Source organism: Embiotoca jacksoni, unplaced genomic scaffold (assembly GCF_022577435.1).
Source record: "Embiotoca jacksoni isolate LCO1_2020_lvr unplaced genomic scaffold, fEmbJac1.0.p SCAF_10, whole genome shotgun sequence".
Taxonomy (NCBI): domain Eukaryota; kingdom Metazoa; phylum Chordata; class Actinopteri; family Embiotocidae; genus Embiotoca; species Embiotoca jacksoni.
The window spans coordinates 3,321,515-3,342,814 of record NW_027185230.1 but is presented as its reverse complement, the minus strand read 5'-3'; the positions used below and the strand labels follow the sequence as shown (position 1 = coordinate 3,342,814).

Here is a 21,300-nt window from a genome sequence, read left to right as displayed (position 1 = left end):
GCTTAATATCTTAATGGGCTGTTCTGAGTCGTATCTTCGAGGTATAGAAAGAAGAATAACCTTGTAGCCTCCTAGGTTTGTTTACATTGCTGCCATGTTGTGGATCTCCGACGTTGTACGAAGGCTAAAACATCCAATTATGGAACTGCCACAGTGTTACATCTGAAAGGCATAAGCAGCTACATATGGGTATGCACACATCCACACTCATTCTCTCTCAACCGTACACAGACACACAGACGCACACAGACACACACACAATATACACACTTTCCATGCTCCAGGCTTGGGGCTGTGATCTTTCCAAAGGTTTCCTCCTGTGGCCCCTGTGCCAGACTGTCTGGAGAGCTGTGGAAGGGCTGGCGTCGCTGGATGAAAAAAGCCAGTTAACATTTGCTTTCTGTGGCACAGCAACCGGCCTCCCCATCTCCTCCGTTCCTCACCCTCCTGCCTCCATCTCCCATCTCCCACCGCCCAACCCCCACCCCTCACATTCTGCCCCCTTCTTACTCCTCTTGAGGAGGATTACCAGCAGCAACTGGACGTTTGATCCTGCCTTGCTCTCCACCACTGCTATATCCGTCTGACAAGGCTCTTTGTATCTCAGACTTCCCTATGTGTGTCACTCTAACTGTCTTTTTTTTTTTTTGTAAAAAGATAAGAGTTAAGCCTTTTTTGCTGCTCTTTGATGTCTGAGATTTGGCTGTAGTCTACCTGGAAGCAGGCAGGACAGCTGGGTCACAGACACGCAAGTTAATTAAATTCTAGGTGAACTGGTGCCGAGAAGATCATAGAGACAGGTGTGGGGAATTCATGACCGTTTCCTCCGATAATGTAGGAGAAGCCATGTAAATGGATAATTAACTGTCATGAAGATGAGGTTTTCACAACCACTACTCCCCCTATGTCTTTGTATAAAGCTCAGAAATACACAAAAAAACATCCACACTGCCCTCCCACGCCTCCCCCACTGCAGCTTTTTCTTCTCCTCTTTCCGCTGTGACAATGTTTTTTGTCTCAACGGTGATTAATTGCGAGGGACAGTGCCAACAGGCTTTCCAATGTAATTTGCAGTGGAAGTATAAACAGGAAGTGTGCTCCCAATACATGATTTTGTTTATTGTGGTCACATGGGCACAAGGGCCAAAGAAGTGTTGCATCAATGTGACCCAATGTGACAGAGGACAGCATTCACTGACCTTAAGCTGTCAAGCTGAAGTGTAAACATAGCTGCTTCATTTATACCAGACCGTTGACGTGTTTAAGTCGAAGGAAGTTGCCCAAAAAGAGAACGAACGCCCCCTCTTCAATGTAGGCAGTAATTACTGTGTTGCAAACAGCTCTGGAAAGACCAGCTAGGCTGTGACTTATTTTCACTGACACAGATCACAACACTTCTTTAACGCGCTGAGCAGTTGTTTTGTCAAAATAACCAGCTCAAAGTCTCTTGGATTGCAAAATACCATTCTATCCATCTATTATTTCCTTATACTTGATATTGGGTAAGGTTGGCTTTATAATATGTACATGTATATATAAATATACAGGTTCAATTTACAGAGCAGCACTTTTTAATCAGAAATACCATTTTTTTTTTTTTCTATTGATCATAACAGAACTGCTCAAATAAGTAACTTTAATTGAAATCAGGAACTAACTCATGAAAGAATTAGGAACCATGATCACAAACCTGCAGCAAACATGATACTAACTTCACATCACTTCCCAGTTCTTAATACTCAGTGCAACTCAGTGGACACATTTCAGGCTGACACATTTCAGCCTGCATCAAAAAGGCAAACGGGGGTCAATACCCAGCCGCAATTCACACATAGGACACTGATGGGTAAATCAGAGAACAAGAATCATATAATACAAAGTGATTGGTCATTTCCACCTCAGAGTCAAAATCATAATCTGTTTATGGTAAATGGTCTGCATTTATATAGAATTTTATCATAACTTTAGCGGTCTGAAAGTGCTTTACAGTTTGTCTCCCATTCACCTGCTCACACACATTCACACACCAGCAACGTTTAATTCTTGCACATGGGAACTTTGGCATGTGGACAGGAGGACCTGGGGATCGCACCGCCAACCTTATGATTAGTTGGCAACATACTCTACTATCTGAGCCAGAGCTGCCCCTAAAACGTGTCAACGCTTTGTATTAATTTTCAGTCATGGTTAGGTGTCACATCTTCTGTTGTAATTTTTACAAATCTGCAGCTGTAACCACTATTTAAGTGCTCTGAACAAATATATTATCAGAATGTGCAGAGTATGCAAACCTGGGTTGTTGACTCTTCTCAGCGTGTTTGTCGTTCAGGCACACTCTTTTGAAATCAAACTGCACAAGTGTACTGCTGTGGTTTCATATTGCGTTCATTCTGGTTGAGTGCTCGGAGGAAGGCGCACCACAGCCCAGTGCACCGCTGAGTGGACGTAAACAGTATCTCACAGTATCCACCCGTCCAATCACTTAATCTGTAAATTGGCAGATTGGTGTATTGTGTGTTGGGCAGAGCTGTGTGATAATTGAACGATTGTTTATCCAGACTGTGTGATGATTAAAGCGGGCCAAGCTTGGCCTCAGAGCCAGTTGGGTAATTAACAGGCTGTACTCCATGTTAATAGCATTAGTCACCTTGGAGATAATCACAGCCATCGAGAGTGCAGAGCTGCTTCCCCCTGTGTACCTGATAGCTTCCTTAAACAAAGGACTGACAAACATCTGGCTCTAACAGGGCTTTCAGCTTTTGACTTTTTGGACTAATCCCTTCCTACTAGTAGCATTTATGAAGACTGTTCAAAAATCAACCTGTTGATGTTTTAATTCTTTACCTGCTACGCTTTTTCCGGCATCGTCAGATAAGTAAATACAGACTAAAGAATATGGAAGCTTTCACACCTACCTTGTTTGAACCCAACCTTTGGACTTTTTAGTTTGGTCTGAACTGAAGTAGCAGGTGTGAAAGGTGCCTCGGACCAAATAATTCAAATTTAGTTTGACCAAAAGAGGAGGTCTCAGTCCAGATCAGGGTGAGCCATGGTTTAGTTTGTTTTCAGTGTAAATTCACTGTTTGGGTAGCTCAGACTTTCTGACCAATTACAGAAAATGAGGAAGGTTATCGTCACCTGTTGTACATATAGAGAAGAAAAAGAACCAGAAGAGTAGTAAAAATTAGCCTGGTAACACATTGGGAGAGAAGGAGTGTTTAATAACAATATGATAATAACAATGGAGAAACATAATTTATTTTCTGAAAGAGAAATAAGTCCTGGTAGTGATGTCTTAAGGCAAAAGAATGAATCTATTTATTATCTTTTTCTTCATTCAAACTAAAGGCTACCGACCGAATTGACAACTCACTGAAGTCAGATGCATGCTGTCTGCAAACCAATCAATGTCGAGTAAAGGGTGATGACGAGAGGAGAGATGTCAGGTAAAGTTCTTTAGTGCGCTCACAAAATTTCAATGTGATACCAAAAGTAAGTGGATCAAATATATAAAATGTAACAAAAACATGAGCCTTTGTTCAGACTTTCAAATATGAAAACGCACTAATAACCGAAAACAGAAAGACTGAAGACTAAGGAAAGCAACCAAGAATTCAGAGCATTAAAATGACTAAAATACACTTGTTAATCAAATAGTAATTTCAGCTGTAGCAGGAATACAACAGTTTGAATTTTTGAAATATAAAGTTAATACAAAAATACTCCAGTAAATTAAGTATTATTAAGCACTTTGTTACCTTCCAACCCTGTGAGTATACATAAGGTATTAGTGAAGTAACATAGAATAGATGCAAGTGGAAGAATCATCTTGGCTTACGTTGGCACACGTCAGTTTGCATGTGTATCCAGGAACTCGTTACACAATTATGACTTGTAGTAAAATCACAGGACTGATGTGTCTGATTTTTGTTTTCAGTGAAAGTGTGATTTGGTTTGTAGCTGCAGAACTATCCGCCTTTTTGATTGAGCCATGTAAGATGAATTTGAAATGTTAAGTGAGTGCTAACGTAAATCGATACAGATTTAAATTCCTCGTTAGTTTTTCCACCGCATGTGTATGAGCCTCGTGTGAACGCAGGTCGGCCAAAGATTATTTAAAACTCTGACACTTAATGAGGTGCGAATGTGGCCACACTCAGTCAAGTTATGATCGTTTTATCTTTAACTTGTGTGTATGATCTGAGAATTTGTTTTGTGTGGAGGGAAGTAACAGGTAATGGATCTCGTGGGGGATCTAAATCACCACAATGAGTCTTTACGTTTGTGAGGGAAACTCACCAGGGAAAAAGATAGCTGCAGTCTTCCTCTCCCTGGTCTCGTGTCATAAATTACCTGGCCATTGATCCATGGGTGTCTGGGATTCTCGGCGGGCCTCCTTCTCACATTCATCAAGACTTAAAGTCTGCTGCCAAGCCTGAGTGGAAATCCCTCAAACACACACACATTCCTCTCCTGAGTCACCGTAGCATGGCCTGTTGCTTAGATACAACACAGATTTGTATTTATATGGTGAGTGGGTAGAACCTGGAGGACTGCAGTATGCACCAAGATGTTTCAGCAACTTGACCTGTGTTAGGTTTCTGGTTTTATTTTGTGAGGACGCTTTTCATGCATTTAAAACGGTTCGAACAACAGCTGCTGAAAGAAAAACAAAACACGCTGAGCTCACCTCTCTGTCTCCTGCCTGCTTCTTTGAGACCATGGAGGCAATAACAGACAGGACAGGTACCAGGACATCCAGGCATATGGTGATATTTATTATAGACTGTTGTGAAAACCAGCTGCCTCTATTTGACAGTGCAAATGGAGATGGGGGCGGTCATGCAAAGGCTGAATCCTCTCTTGCACAAAATACAAAAATAGAAGCCGAAATCATGCATGTCGTTTTTATCACTTGTGGGGGGAAAAAAAAGAAGGAAGATTTAGGAATTATTTCTGGTCCACAAGGACGGGAAAGAAAGAAGAAAAGGTCGACAGAAATTGAAAAATCAGGTCGGGCAGAATTAAGATGATAGTAGCGAATGCTTTTTTGTTGCCTTTGTCTTTTACTCGTCCCCGTCAATCTAATATTCACATTCACTCTTCATTTCCTCCACAGTAGAGCAGGTTTACAGGACAGATGTGTTCAGCTTTGAAGTTGACATCATAATCAAGATGGGTCATGTCAAGGGGGCAGTAGCTTTAGTTTATTTCGGTGTAGTTATTTAACCCTAATGCACTGAGAAGTTGAGCAGACCAATTGTATTCAATAAACAAACAGTCAAGAAATGTTTAACTCTGTGACTGAACGGTCTTGTTTGAGATGATCAGAGCCAAAATCGCAATAGAATAATATTACAGATCCAACATTGAGCTCTGTAGATCTTATTTCTAAGAGTCTTGAATGAATAAATTAACAAAGGAACCATGACCGTACTTTTGTCTCTTATTATTATTAACTAAATTATCTCTAAAAGTCCACATTTTATGTCATTATGAAATATTCACAACCCTGGAGAAATTGGACTTGCCAATTACTTTATAAAAAAGCCTAAAGCTGGCCATGCTACCGACTCTGTCAGACTCACAATGCTAATGCTAACATGTCAGCGGCGGCACAGGACATGAATGTGTATATATGATTTGTCCTGAGGGTGATATGTTTGAGGTCATCCCAAATCCACCCAACTGTTGTTAAGACAAATCAGTAACTGAGGTGTTTAGGGTTCATCCTCTGGGAGCCACAAACGTCTGCACAATGTTTTGCACCAATCCACTCAATAGATGTTTCGATATTTTGAAGAATAAGTGAAAACTTTGACCAACCAGTGGCACAGGGGGGAAAAAGGTCAGGGAATCACCAAAGTTATTAAGATTCATCCTCAGGAGGACATGAATATGTGTACAAAATGTAATGGCAATACAAAATAAGTAAATATGTGATTGGGGTTCATCCTCTGAGAACCATTAATGTCGGTACAAAATTTGGTGCCAATCCACCCTGGTGATGTCAAGATATTTAAAAATAATAAATGAACACTTTGACCAACCAGTGGCACTGGGGGGAAAGTCAGAGAAGTCCTTCATCCTCTGGACACCATGAATGTCTACAACATTTCACGCCAATTCATCGTGTAGTTGTCAACACATTGTATATCAGTCTGGGCCAAAGGTGTTGACCGTCCAACTGCCTGTCAGCGTGTCACTGTTTCTTTATGTTACTAAAAGTCGTCATCTATAGAATTAGTTTTGAAACAAAATCTGAAACTGAAATGATTAAAATGATACATGATAAACTGTAAATACGACGTCCTAGCATGTTCAAGCATCCCCACAAGTCCTAAAAGCAGCCTCCTTTCCTCCTTCTGACCATTATCCGTGAGAGCAGAGTCTTTGTTCCTGACTGTGATCATTTCCGCATCAGTAGAGAGAGGAAAGCGCAGTACCTTGAAGACATGCAGCTTCTCTTTCTCTCCTATACAAAACCTTTTCTCTCCCAGGAAGGGCTTTCCTTTTTTAGTCAACTTCAGGTTCACTGCCTCTTTATTCTCACGAATGACCTAATGCGTCCATGTGGCGAGAATGTTACTGATGGCATGTTACACCAGTGCGACTAATGCGCTCCTCCTCATGCTGTGTGCTTCTGATCTCAGGTCTGCCCTACACGGCTGCTTGTGTTTTTATGAGCAGCCAGTGTTAAGGTGAAGGTGGAATAGATTTAATTATGGAGACGTGCTCTACAGTCTTGGTGACTTTTTCCCCACCAGAGTCTATACTCTGAGCTGAATTATCTCCTTTTGTAATGGAGATTAACCTCGCTGAAAAAACCCAAAACGTACTTAGCCTATTTAACTTCCATATTTTAACATGAGCCACGTGGGCCTCACTAACGAAGCAGTTCTGCCTCGACTGCTAAGGGATGTTCGAGATTTAAAACTGTGGTCAATCCTTGCCCGCTTACAGGCTTTTAGGGGTAATGGGATAAGATTAACACATTTGCATACTATTGCAATGCATTATTCATGCCGTGTCCTCCACTAATTTGCAGGAGCACGGCCTTTCTCCTTTACTGACTTTAACATCTGGGTGACCTGGAAGCAGGGCAAAGGAGCCCCAGTGCTCATCGATTCCCTCTGAATGTCACCTGGCAGAAAGCTGTTATTTATTAAAACATAAAGTTATACGCGTTCTTTTACATTATTTACCTGCTTTTGCCAAACATCACATGTTTGACACTCTGGCAACTCTCAGGAACAATTGTCTGGTGTAAAATATTCATCAAAGCCGATATTGATTCCAAATGAGCTAAATCAAAGATCACAGACGAAGAAGTCTTCGCTCTTGAAGAACATCCAGATTGATTTGTTTTGCGTGTTTCAAACAGAATAGATACAATGTGGCAGATTGACAGAAATGAGGGCTTAATCTGACTTTGTTCCTGGTTACACCTGTTGACATGTGGAACATAAAAATTAAAGCTCAAAGACTACAAGTTGATCCAATTTCACGTTCCACATTATGTCTGACTAATACTCTAATAAAGGTAACCAGCAATGTATTATCTTTGTAATTCTTTTAGCTATTAATTAAAAATGTCTGGGGAAAAAAATTACAACATGTGCAAGATTCACATTAAAATTGCCACAAATATTGAAAAGAGCTGCAAAATTTTCATAAATTATTAACAATCAGCTAAAAATAGCAACATGCATGTTTGGAAAAAAAGCAGTAGAATGTATCAGTTTGCTACCAAACCATATTTTTGTTTTGGTAAATATCTCAACAGTAATAGAAAAAAAAGAACATTTACTCTGGGTGTTTTCTACAATGTGAACCGGGCAATGTTATTCCACTGCTGTTTTGGTGTTCTATTTATTAAAATGAAATTAATTAAAGCCTCATTTAGACTCTTAAGATGACTTGAGTTACATTTTCAATGATTTAGACTGTGATGGTGGTGAGACAGGTTGTTTTTACGGTTTTGGTTGTAGACACTGCCATGCATTGCCCGTGGGTTATCTTCATGTCAAAGCTGTTTTGTTTTTTTAATTATAAAGACAGAAAAGAGCCGTGGATGTGTTATGTTTTCCAGTTGTCTGTGTGTCCGTACATACTTATGTCTGTCCCCATCACGGTCGAGAATATAACATAGTCGTGATATCTTTGGACCCCTTTGAGGGGATTTCTTAAAATCTGGCACAGAAGTTCACTTGGAGTCAAGGAGGAGCTGATTAGAATTTTTGTGTTCAAAGGTCACGCTGATCTCACAAAACCTGTTCCTGGCTATAACTCAGGAATTCATACACTACTTATGACAACATTTTACACAAATGTCTAATAGGATAAAATGATGGAGCGATGATATTGCATATCATAATGTTCTGCAAAAATAATCAGCGTTTTAAATTTGTAGCTTATTTGCAGCAAAATCTATATTTGAAGCATTGTTTACTGTTATAAATGTAACTTTGTGTTCAATTAAAGTCAGCTGTAATGGCTAAATTCCTGAAAAGATTACACTACATACAGTATATTATGAGTCTGGACAGACGCAGATGTAAATTATAGTGTGACAGTTTAGTAAAGGCATACAACCACAAAGGCTGTTGAAGAGGTGTGGAGAGGTATTACTATTATAATGGACATCTTCTGCAGAGTGAGGTATATTTGAAAAGGGTGCTGATCACTACCAGGCGTACGTCTCTCCTTAGCTGGCAGCACTCATCTCTCTGGCTGTGGCATCATTAACTGAGTTTACGAGATCCATCATCACCTTTACCTGCCCGTGTGGTGTGTACTTCTTTGTATGTGTGTGTGTGTGTCTCGTGAGACTGTTGGAAACGGCTCAGCCAGCCTTCTCTTGTGGTCGTGTGAGCTGCTTCTTTCGGTTCTCTCACCTGCTGAGGGCTCTCTTCCTGTTGTTGTGAAGGTGTGGAATGCCCTTAGACACAACATGAGGGTGTGTGTGTGTGTGTGTGTGTGTGTGTGTGTGTGTGTGTGTGTGTGTGTGTGTGTGTGTGTGTGTGTGAAATAATATTTGTCTGCCTCACAGTTCCCAGGCAGGCATCTGTCTCTTTCATTGACTCCAATTCTCTGACTGGATGTCTGAGTATCTGATCATCTCTCTGACTCACCTCAGTGTGCCAGTTATAAAACCCCCTCTCCTCTCCTCTCCTCTCCTCTCCTCTCCTCTCCTCTCCTCTCCTCTCCTCTCCTCTCCTCTCCTCTCCTCTCCTCTCCTCTATTCAGGCTTTAATTGTTCTACTTGCTAATTATGTCTCTTCCTTAAAAGTCACGTCTCCTGAGAGAATGAATCTGAAATGGACAACAATGATGTTCTTTTCCACTTGTGATTATTTAATAACTGGTATTAAATTAAAACTAACTGTTTATTTCCCGAGATAATATGAAAGTAATATCATTGCCATGTGGAAATAAGGGGAAGCTGAGCCAAATGCATCATATTGTATTTGGAGTCATATCTGCAAACCACGCCTTAATACTTGTGAATCGTGTCTGAACTCATAAAATTGTTTTGTTTGACCAGCTTTCTGCATTTCTTTTTGTGTCCACCTGTCCTGCACCTGCGATATCTGCTTACACGGCCCGGCTTCTAAGAATAATAAACAACCTTTTTTATTTTTTGGTGCTAGAGTGGATTAACTGGAGACACATCCTTTCTAAACTGTCTGCTGCTGTGATTAGCTGTTTATCTGTCAATCAACCAGTCCTTTACTCTGGCTGCATTCCCAATCACATACTTTTTATTTTAAAATTTTTGTTCGTACTGCAGCTACCTTTACAAAGCATTTACTGTTGCATGCTGTATTTGGGACATCCTACTTAGTAAAAAAAAAAAAAAAAAAAAAAAAAAAATGCTTCTCGAACTCGGGCCCTCTTGGTTATACCCGTTGTGATCCGTAACACAATCTTTTAAGTAAAAGGAAAAAGGATGCGATTTGGAACGAGTGCTACAGTTCTTTTTAATGCCTCTTATTTGTTTTTTCCTTTGGCGAATTGCAACTGGGCGGAGTATTAGCAAGAGACTTGTTGGCGAAAGTCGATGTGACGTGTCTCCTGCTGTGCAGAGGATTGCTGTGTTTGTGGGTCAGAACAGCCAGAGAAGCACGTTTCCCTGCATACTGCAGAATAACCAGATGCAGTAGGACATCCTGGTATTTTTGGCATACTGCAAGTCACATACTATGTATTGGGACATACTAAAGTTTTTCTGGCTTACTGAATAGGGTGGTGCTATGTGTATTGGAACACACAGCCTATGCCTGAACCCTCCCTCAACCTAACAACCAATCACATGTTTGCCTTTTTTTTTTTTTTTTTTGCCAGCCTTTTGCCTTTTACCATTCACTTCCTAAACCAGTTGTTCTCTCCGTGTTTACCCCTCACTGTCACACGATATTGTTTGTGTTAAACGTGATTTTGAGGTTGATCATGTTTTTACTTTTTAAAAATGTTTTTTTTTTTTACTTCAGTGGAGTTTTGGTCGCCTTCACTGATGTCACTGACTGCTTCTTCATTTGAACTGAACAGACACTCATTTAAAAAACAAAAACAAAAAAACAACCTTTGCATCATATCCACATTCCACCTCATAGGTTGTGCTCTCTCTCGGCGTTCCCCTCCTCATTCCCCCTCTTCCCCAACACCAAAGACTTACGGTTTTGGCAAAACAAGCCACCTCTCCTTCTTTTTCCTCCTCTCCCTCCTTCCCTGATCCTACGTCTCCCCACACTTTTCCTGCATCCCATTTTTTATTTTATTTGCTGTTGTTCAGGTTTTAGGAGGAAGCTCTAATTTGTATCCCCTTAGATGTGAGCATGTAGGAGTGTGCCGATAAGGATCACTCTCCCACAGGAATAATGCATTATTCTCTGTGTGATGTAGCGTGATGATATGGTAGAAGAGCTTGTCAGGGATGTGATGGCTCTTTGTTACCTGACTCCTTCCTCTTTGCTGCTCCTCTCCTTCCTGCTTCCTCCCCTCTCTCTGCGCTCTCTCCTCTCTACCTACCTTCCCGACAACAAGTCTGCTTCTTTTAAGAGTTGTTTGCTCTTTGTCAAAAGCAGGAACTGTTGCTTCAGTGGAGGTTTGCTGCCATAGCACAACTGAGATCACCATTTAACTTCCTCATTTCTCCCTTTTCCTCATTCGTCTTCTCTTTTTTCCCAAACTTCACGTCTTTCTTTTTCTGTGGTCTAATGATAAAAAGGCCTGATTTAGTCATATTTACAGTGAGCCTTGACTCTGATGAATACTGCCTTTGTTTTTAAGTCTGAACACCCTGTGAAGCACACTTTTTGGAGCATGCATAGTGGGTTAACACAGTAGTAGCTTCAAGTGGCAAACACTCAAAGCATGTGGTAAACACACACAGGCAGGCCTTTTTTAAACACGTTGTTTTCCGCTTTGTGTGGGAAGATATTTACATAAAATACGACGTGTACTTTCACCTCAGCTGGATGATTTTTTTTTTTTTTCTTGTCATGTGAAAGGAGTGTGTTGCAGACTTAAAGGAGTTTTAAAGGCATCAGGTGCTCAGAACAGGACTAGTAATTGCCAAAAGGGACAGACATCTGAACGCTGTCTTCACTTGCAATCACCTTTTATTGCAACGTTTCAGTCATAAAACCACATGTGGGAGTGAGTTTCGTTGTTGGAAATGGCAATCACAAAATTCTGGAGAAATGACAGATTAAAAATACAGCTCAACCCATGAATCGGTCGACTATAATCTATAGGCTGATATTGGCCTATCACAGATGTATCATATCAGCATATGTTTGCTGATATGCACTGGTATAAAAACTTGTTTTTGCAGAACTCAATGTAGTAAAATATGCATTTGATAAATTAGAAATTGTTGTAGTTGTGGGTTATTTTTTTCTCAAAATATATATAATTATTTATAAATATAAATTTTAATTAAAGTTTACTGTTTCAGTGCACTAGTGTGAGTGTGGAAAACACCCTGTTAAATATTCCACCATCATCATTTTTAAAAACACATTTAAGGGACCATTACAAAAATGTGTGTTTATGTATTACTGTATTTGCAGTATATATATTAAGAATATTGTCCAAATATCAAGATGTTATTAAAAAAGAACTGCTGTTGCTTTGCAAGTTAAATCTATTTGATAGAAATGTTTGACGTTGAGCAGCAGCTTGTTTTAATGTCATAGTAGGAATTTTCTGTCAGAAACTAACGATCAATGCTAATCACAGAGGTCCAGAAAAATAATGGTGATGTTGTTTAGTCAGTTAATTAATGGCCAGAAAGAAAACGTCAACAACAAAAAGTCTTCGTGGAAGTGTTAACTGCTTGATGTGTGAATGTGAAAATTCCTTTCACCTTTAAATGCGATCTACATCGCAGTCAGTTTGATATGATTTATGTGTTGTTATTGTGTGTGCAACATGCGCTCACCATGCTGTGAAAAATGGAGGACTTTGTGTGTCTGGCCCAGAATGTGTTGCAGACAACAGTAAGGCAATTCCAGATTGATTGTGCTGAGGGCAGCCTCAGCCTAAGGAGATGACCATCTTCTGTTTATTCCCCGGTGCACTCACACTCCCCACTCCACAAGAAATGGTGTATTATTATTTTTTTTTTCTAATTTAGATCATAGCATCTCTCCCTACCCCCACCCCGCCTCTCTTATCTCCAAACATACATTAGAATGTCAGACGCATCTTCCCCTCCTCCTGATCCATATCCCTCTCTTCGTCTCGTCTCCAAACCACTCCAGCAAATGTTACCTTTTCATATCTGGGGCTGGAAAAATACGCTTTTTTCCCCCCTCATAGCACGTGAGGATCTGCAGAAACGATAACCTTCGCCGCTGAACTGCAAATGTCACTTTGGCTAGCCAACCAATTGCATTTCTTTTCACTGGCGGGTGGGACTGTCTTATGGGGTTCACACCCGTGACACTGTGACTGAGCACATGTGCACACATGAATGAGAATGAGTCAGCAAGGTGTGGGCAGGAAAGGCCGACTGAAATATCATAAAATACCAGGACTCCATATCAGATGAAACTGGGCTCTTTATCAGAAACGTTACTGGAGTGGTAACAAAGGCTTGATTTTGTGTGTGTTCTTTCAAAGTGTAAAAGCTAATTAGTAGACGAGGCTGATACGGATGATGTCTCCTGTGGTCAATTGTAGCAATGGGAAACAATATGGCTCCTCAGGCTGCAGTAAGGTGTAAATGAGAACAATGTGCCTTTCTCAATGCCCAGGAAATGAGGATGTTCTGCAGCATAATACTTTACCTGTAAACCCACTGGTACCTTGAAGGCAAACTAACATTAACCCGTCGTGAAGTGGGACTTGCAAGGCCGCTGGCTGTTTCACTAGTTTAATGCAACAACGAGGAAGCATGTTGTTAAAGCTTTCAGCACAATCAAGGCAATCAAGGGTTTTGTTCCACATAGACTCTCTCGCTAAAATCTCTTTTGTGTCTTCACTCTGCTTCCACGGCCATCGGTTCATATCGCTCGCACACGGGGAATTGAAAGGGCATATCTGAGCAGCATCTGGATTTGCATGTGAAGTAATGTGTTCTTCACACGCAGAGAAAGATGGGAGATGGGAGGCAGTTATGCTTATCATTAATATTTCAATACTGCAGTTATTGGTCTGCGCCTCAGCCCTCAAGGTTTGTCTGTGTGATGGCATATTTTAGGAACTGAGGCCGTCAATATTCGCAGCAGGAGAGTATCATGCTGTTTATTGTGAGCTTTCTTTTGCCTGCTGCAGGTTCGGACTCTACACTACCCCCATATGGGCCTTCAGCTTCCAGTTTACATGTGCTTTGTTTTTGCAGCAGTGTTTCAAAAAGCGGGTATTTGCTGTGTTTATTACGACTGGTATATCAACTGGGGCAGTTTGTCAGTCAAGCTCTGGTTTATAGATTTTTTTTTGGGGTCAAACAATATAATTATTGATGTTGGTTTAAACATGGATACATGACAAATAAAGGTGATTTGTCACAAAGCGTAATGAAAGTAGTGTTAAAAGTAGAGAGGATGCTTTCACGCCTACCTTGTTTGGTCAGGACCTTCGGACTTTTCGGTGTGTTACGAACCTAAACAGTAGGTGTAAAAAGGTGCTGGATCAACCAAACACTGATGTCAGACGCACGGCTGTCTACAAGCCAATGAATGTCTAGTAAAGTGACATACAGACCATGTAGGAGATGATGATAGGATGTAAGGATGTTGTCTTCGGTGTGTTTGAAAAATGACAATGTTTAGCCAAAGCTAACTGGCTCAAATACATGCAATGTAACAAAAATGGGAGGGTCGGTCCTTGGTCCAGACATTCAGGAGTAAAAAAGCCCTAAGAAAGGGAATGCTTATTTTTGTGATTGTATGAGCAGTAAATTCATCTGGTGCCAGGATGTTGAAACAGGCACTTACTGCTTAGCAGCCTCTTACCTTCTGTGTCACTTTCTGTAATTACCCTGAAGTGATCTGCTCTTGTTCCTTCTCATGCATACCTGACTTTAATGATTTGTAATCCTTCCCTGAATGCCTGAACTTCCGAATTTTTTCTCAGAGGGGTTTCCGTGGTCGCTGTTTGGCAGATTTGTAATATTGACGGATGAGGTCAGGTTCTCGAGCCAACGGACCACCTATACCCAGGGGGCAGATCTTCGCCGGTGGGCTTGTCTTAGGATGCCTCGTCTGCTCTCTGATGTCAGGAGACAGTCTCCTCCACGCCTCTCCTTATCTCGATCAGAGAGGCAGCCCATCACCCTCACAGGCGGCAATCATCCTGTTCACCTTCTGGTGCTGAATAAACTCTTATACACCAGGAAGGGATGAATTGGAGAGGCTGGCCATCATCAACCGGGAAATTAAATATTTACAAGAATGCTTGTGGCATTGATAGGAAATATTAAACAGACTTGTGGACAAATATTCTGCTTGTTTAATCATGCTGTTACAACGTTGGAATGAATCCCAACATGTTAGATGAATCAGAGTGTATATTTATGTTCTTCTGTCTCTTTTCTTTCTCTCTTTTGCAGTTCCTGTGTTTAAAGAACATCCGGACGTTTCTCAAGGTGTGTCACGACAAGTTTGGCCTCCGTAACAGTGAGCTGTTTGACCCCTTTGACCTCTTTGATGTCCGAGACTTCGGCAAGGTGAGTTAAACATTAGACACGTGGATGGATGTTCTACTTTTTAGTCTTTGAAATGCTTAGCGCTTGAACTGACACCGTAATCAGCTCAGAAACAGCGCTGCCCACAGGCTACAGTCTGACTAGACAGGGCACTTAGAGACATGATGCTGCTTGTGTTCCTGGTAATATCATTCAGTGCTATGTCACATTCACCAGATGTTATTTTTATGACTAGATGTTGTTAGACAAGCTGACTTTTTAGAGTTAAGAACTCTGAACTTTTTTGACACTGAAATACATTGTACATGGTCATTGATATGAAAAGTATTTGAGGTGCTGTTTGATGGGAACGTCTGCTTACTTGTTTTACCCTCATTACAATGTAGCTTGTGTGTATGGAATAATAAGCGCATGTGTGAGTGCATCTACAGGAAAGCACAGCATGCCTATGTGCTTTGCATGAGTTTAAAGGCAGTTCATTGTCAAATCCGTCAGCCCCATCAACTGTCAGAAGGAAGTTGAGCGCTCAAATTAGCATTTGGTGTTCACACTTCAGGGTCAGCAACCTCATCTCCATGTCACTGGAGTTAAATTGAACTATTCCAGTGTGAATGTGTGTGTTGGCTCTGCAGTAAAGGTGGCTGACTCATTTGCACATCATATCAACTTTATGGAGAGTTTATATGGGCTATTCAAGGATATTTTTGTATTTATTAAATAGGTAGTCATAAGGCCACAGCTCACAAAGGTCTTTCTAAAACTTTATCTTTGGGGAGATGAGGGACACAGAATTTGAATGGGTTGTGTTCAGAGCCTTTCTTGGAGAAGTGGCTGCTAAGGTCATCAGTGCCTGTGTTGGTGCTTTTTATATACTATTGAAAGGAAAAAAAACTTTAAGGTGGTTAAGCATCTAATCAGGATTACTTTGGGATGTGGGGCACATCTGGACTGTACCGACATATTGATCCAGAAAACTCAGGCGGGTTTATACATTCCACCTGGCCCGGGAACGCCTTGGGATGCTCCCAGCTGGTGGATGTATCCCGGGATAACATCTGGTGACTTTCCTCTGCTTTCTGTCTGTGTGATCCAGACATGGATAGGTGGTGGAAAATGGATGGGTGGAAATAGGTCTCTGGGTTAATGGTTGTACATGTTGGCAATGTAATTTACAGTAAGTAGGTAAACACAATAATATGAAACTGAAGCAAAACACTGAAAAAGAGGTCACAGGGTTGTGACATGTTTTTTTTTTTTTTTTTTTTTTTTTCAACGTGTGTGGAAAAGGAGCTGCTATAGAGGAAGGGGGAAGGGATTGGTTTATAATCCATGACCCTGTTGGGCTTCTGAAAATTAATTGTTTCTCTTCACTTTCAAATCCCTTTGACTGCATTGTGTGCGGCTATAGACAGCGGGGTGGGGTGTAGGTGTGTGTGGGGTGGGGGAGGGGTGGGGGTGGGGTCGACTTGTTTCTAAGCTAAAAGGCTGTTGAAACAAGCAGCAAGGATAGTATGATGTCATGAAATTGATGATGACAGCTGATGCCATTGTGTCAGGACTGGTGCGTTGGGAATGTTAATACTGTAGTTTTTCAGTTGATTGAAAATGTAGTATTTGTGCTAAGGCTTGGATATTACTGTGTAGAGGTGAGATGTGAATAAACTGTATTATATCTCCGGTGATCGATTACAATAAGGATGTATTTGCGGAAAGTAATTTATTCATTTATAAAACATATCTAATCCAATGCCACACAACCAGTCTTCCCGCTGAGAAGAAGGTCTAAAGAACGAAGGAGAAAAAAGAAAGAAAGAAGGAGAGTGAGAAGAAAAAGGAGACAAGGACTCTTTTGACAGTTTGTAGATAAACCACAAGACGATGTCTGAGAGTCAATGAGCTTGCAGTGAATGGTATTAAAATCCAACACCAGTCAGAATCAATCACACGGGCCCTCCATATGTCAATTTAGAAATTGCTTTTGTATGGTCTCAGTGGTGGCGGGCTTGTCTCACCATTGATTTTCCATTAAGGCCAAACATCACATTATAATATATTGAATTGAGTAGATCCCTACTAATGTGGTATACATTTAAATAGCGAGAATGCCTCATAAACGGAAGATAAATGGGCCTGTTTTATTCTTGCAGTTTGTGTCTTCAGTCCTGTTCCTTTGCAGCTCATCACTGGATGTGCTATTTTGTCACTTTGACACAAACGTTTCTTTGTTTGCGCATCCGATAGCAAAGAATGGTAATTATAACTTCCGTCGTATATATAGCAGTGCAGTATCATTCATATCTTCTTTCCATATCATTCTTCTTTTACTCCTTTGTTTTCACATTACATAAAGGAGAAAAACCGTCACAACACACACGGATCAACATTAGTTTCTATGCACAACTGACAAAATAAATCTATTGATCGGACTCTGGATCTAAATATTTCTGTTTCTTTTCTTTAATCCAGGCTAAACGTTCAACATTAAGCTTATTACGTTTTCAGCTTTACCATTCATTGTATAAATAGTAGAGAGTGGTACTGTGTACACTCATGTTGGATGCAACTTGTATGATTTATCCTTCAAAGACACCTCATCTGGCAGCGTTTGCTTCATTGCATCCAAAAGTTTTCTTCACTTGGACTGTAATTTGAATTCCGAAATTTCTGGTGACAGCGTGACAGTACACAAAGGCGGTTTTACCAGTTTAAAAATCACTTGAATAACACAACATTTATTTTATCCAATATGTTTCTGTTATTTAGTCATAAATGAACACCAGAAAATCTGGTCTCTGAATTGGTGTTGTTTCTTCAAATATTTACTGCTTGTGACAAAGTAAAAGGAAAAAAAAGGAAAGGAAATATTTTTTACTCAAAGAAATGGTGGAGCACCCAGTATGTACCTTGTAGCACTCCTGTACATTTAAAAACAAATGGTGTGTTTGCAAACATGCAGCCTGAACTGTAGGTTAGAATAAGTGAGAGCTATGAGATGAGAGTGGAATTAAAACAGAGAGCTATCGGGAGAAGAAGGAATGGAGGATTTAAAAAATAAATAAATTTGGATAGCAGCTACTTCTGTAAACATGAATCAGCCCCTATCCACCCTTCATACCTCCACAGTGGCTACCAGGGGGTCAAGAGTTCATCTCCCCTGGCCTGTGGTCGCCATCTCTTCCTCTAATGATGCCTTTTCCCAGGTCACAGGCAAAAGGAGGCTGGGGACAATGGGGCCCAATGCTGATAAAAAGTAATTGCGCCTTCAAAACCTCCCCCCACTACCCTTTCCATTGGGGCTAGTATTGAAACAGATGGAGCGCACAACCCCACTCGATGTCCTCTACTGATTTTTATTTTCATTACTTAACTCATTTCATCCACCTTATGCCACATACGGTGTTAGCTTCAGCTCCCCTGTGTAGCTCTGCTTCGCTGGAGTAAACTGAATGGAAGGTTTCATGCACATATCACCACACTTCTCTTATTCACGCCCTAACCCATCCCCCTTCATTAGAAATTCATTATGACATCATTAAACCAATGAAATACAGCTTATTACAGTAGACCCCAGAGAACGCTTTTATTTAAACACTTCCCTCTATCCGAACCCAGCCGCCTCGTTTCCTTTCTCCCAACCTATTTTAATTAGCCACCAAAGGAACATTGCTGTCACTTAAATGAACATGGCAATCAGTTTATTTGGCTGTTGCCATGATTAGCATAATTAGCCCGCACCTGTTAACCATCTATCAACAGTTTGGTAATTTTCCATCTGTGACTGGAGAGCAGTGAAGGAAGGAAGCTTTCTGACAGATTTGCCATCTTCATTATAGGGAATAGCATCATTTGTTTGAAATACAGATGGAGTGCCTCGCATCAGTTTCTATCTCACCCGAACAGCCTTGGAGTCATGACTGACTCACTTGTGAAGTGTCAAAGTGATGCTCATTGACTTGATAGTCCAATGTCAAGGTGAATGATTTTCATTGGTGGGCTGCATTTGAATGGGAATTGTTTATAAGGAACGCCTATCACTTTGCAGAGGGAATTCAGGTGATGGGAGGCACATTTTCCAACAAGCTCACAGTAATGATTTGCACGTATTTATTAACTTTTACACTTCATAGTAAATATAGTCCTCCGAAAAAATAAGAGAGCAACAAGGTAGTTTCCCAAAGCGTCAAATACTGATGTTTTGTTGCAGCCAGGTTGCGTTTTAGAAATACACACAAGGTGTCTTGTACGAACCTCAAGGTTATGGTTTAAAAAAAATAAATAAATCATGGTTTAGGTTAAAATACATAACTTAACGTAAGTAACATTGTGTTTGTTACTACATAAGTTACTATGTTTCATCAGTTAGATATTACATTGCGTAAGTAACTTTTTTTTTACCTAAAATAAATTCTCTTTGACTTGAACACCAGTTTCCTTGGTGAAAGTCCTGTGTCTGTTCCATTCAACAACCCCCAGCCACTTTCATATGCGGACACCATTTTGACTCTGTCACATGACGTCCTCCGACCCAGGTGGCGATGGTGCCCATATTTTATGCATTTCTCTCTGGCGCCAACGGCTTTGACAAAACGTCAGTATTGGACGTCCTGGGAAAGAGAACAGTCTGCAGAAACTGAAGTTGTAGTTTGTGCTTGATTCTGACTGCATTTTTCCTGTATGAAATCACATATTTGACAATAAGACATCCCAGAAATTTGGTTTGCATCGCAGCCAATAATCAATCTTATTTCATACACGGAATACACCTTCAAACAGATGGAGAGCAGCAACATGAAGGAAACTCAGCACAAACACATCCCCTGATTCAATTTGTACCAACTGCTCTTTTCCTTCCAGCAGCTTTTCTTTCCTTTTCACTTCTCCCATCCATCTCATCCTCTTCCTCACAGTCCTCCTTTCCCCACTCATTCATCTCGCACCACTCTCACTGTGAGTGTGTTGTGATAAGACTAAGCCAGCGGCGGGGCGAGCCACTATTGTGTCGGGACGGCGTGATTGCCATTGGTCGGCGGTGTTTGATTACCCTCTTTGCTGCCCTGAATTCCGCACACGCTGAACTCTGCTCCTTTCATTTCCTTTCTGTGCTTTGTGGCTGAAAATAGCTAGTTGCTTAGCATCCACGCCCAGTGCTACTAACATCTGGAACGTGCCTCAACCACCGGCGACCCGCCTGGCAGAATGCTATTTACTGAAGTATGTTTTAACCTCAGTCCCACACGACCGGCACGGCCTCGTGCTCATTTGTTGCCAAAATATGAACACCCTCAAGCATGTAAAACACGTTAAACTTTCATCAAACTCTTTGTTGTTGTTTGTTGGTTTTTAATGTGTTTACAGGCTTGTGGCATGTCATAGGAAGTCATGCCAAACTGTATGTTGTTATTTTTCAGATACTGCAAGTTGGCTAATCAGAAGTAGCGTCGTTTGGCATGTTAGTGGTACTATAGTTCTTCTAGTCTTTCTGGAACTTGTTAATTCGAGTCCAAGAGTTTGCTGCTACACCTAAAGCCTGTGTTGTACCAAAAAGTTGTTTACATTTTGGCAAATCTACACCATGAAAAGTTATTTCATATTAGTCGTTCATGGAGCATGTTTGTTCTGTAACCACAGATAACAATCAACTGGGTCCTTTTTCACAGAAGGAATTTGTGGATGTTCATTCCTTGTTTGACGATGGATTATATGAGAATCCAATGTCCATTCACTGTGTGAGACAGAAGACATGCAGGGTGTGTTGGTGTTGGTATTGACTCACACGACTGTAGAAAAGGTAGTGATCCTTCCCTGTCAGACTCAGGCTGGAGAAAGTGCAGTAAGTGATGGAGGGAGGTTTAAGGGTCAAGCAGCCAGGGTCAGCCGCTCAGTTGAATGTGTCCTCTGCCATTAGTGACCACGTCCTCAGCAGCAGTACTTCACTGTCAAGCCCCAAGAGCATTTTTTTTTTTTTTTTTTTTTTTTTAAGGTATGGTTCTCTTTTACCTTGTGCTTGTGAAGGGAGTAAGTGCTTTGAGATTAATTGCACAATGCTGCGTGTTTAGATTTGTTAGTGGGTGTCGGTTCAAGATATTTGAACCCTTGTATTAATTTAAATATGATGAAGGTAAAATGAGCAAAAAACGAATAAA

General features: G+C 40.8%; 1 protein-coding gene across 4 annotated transcripts in view; it reads left to right on the top strand.

Annotated features, from left to right (window-relative positions):
- Window positions 1–21,300, top strand: part of vav2 (vav 2 guanine nucleotide exchange factor) — a 213,282-nt gene that overhangs the window by 46,541 nt on the left and 145,441 nt on the right. For all 4 annotated transcript variants that reach the window (XM_069161930.1, XM_069161921.1, XM_069161939.1 and 1 more), the window contains exon 2: window positions 15,062–15,178. In XM_069161930.1, coding sequence (XP_069018031.1) covers window positions 15,062–15,178 — 117 coding nt within the window. The remainder of the gene's footprint in view (window positions 1–15,061; window positions 15,179–21,300) is intronic.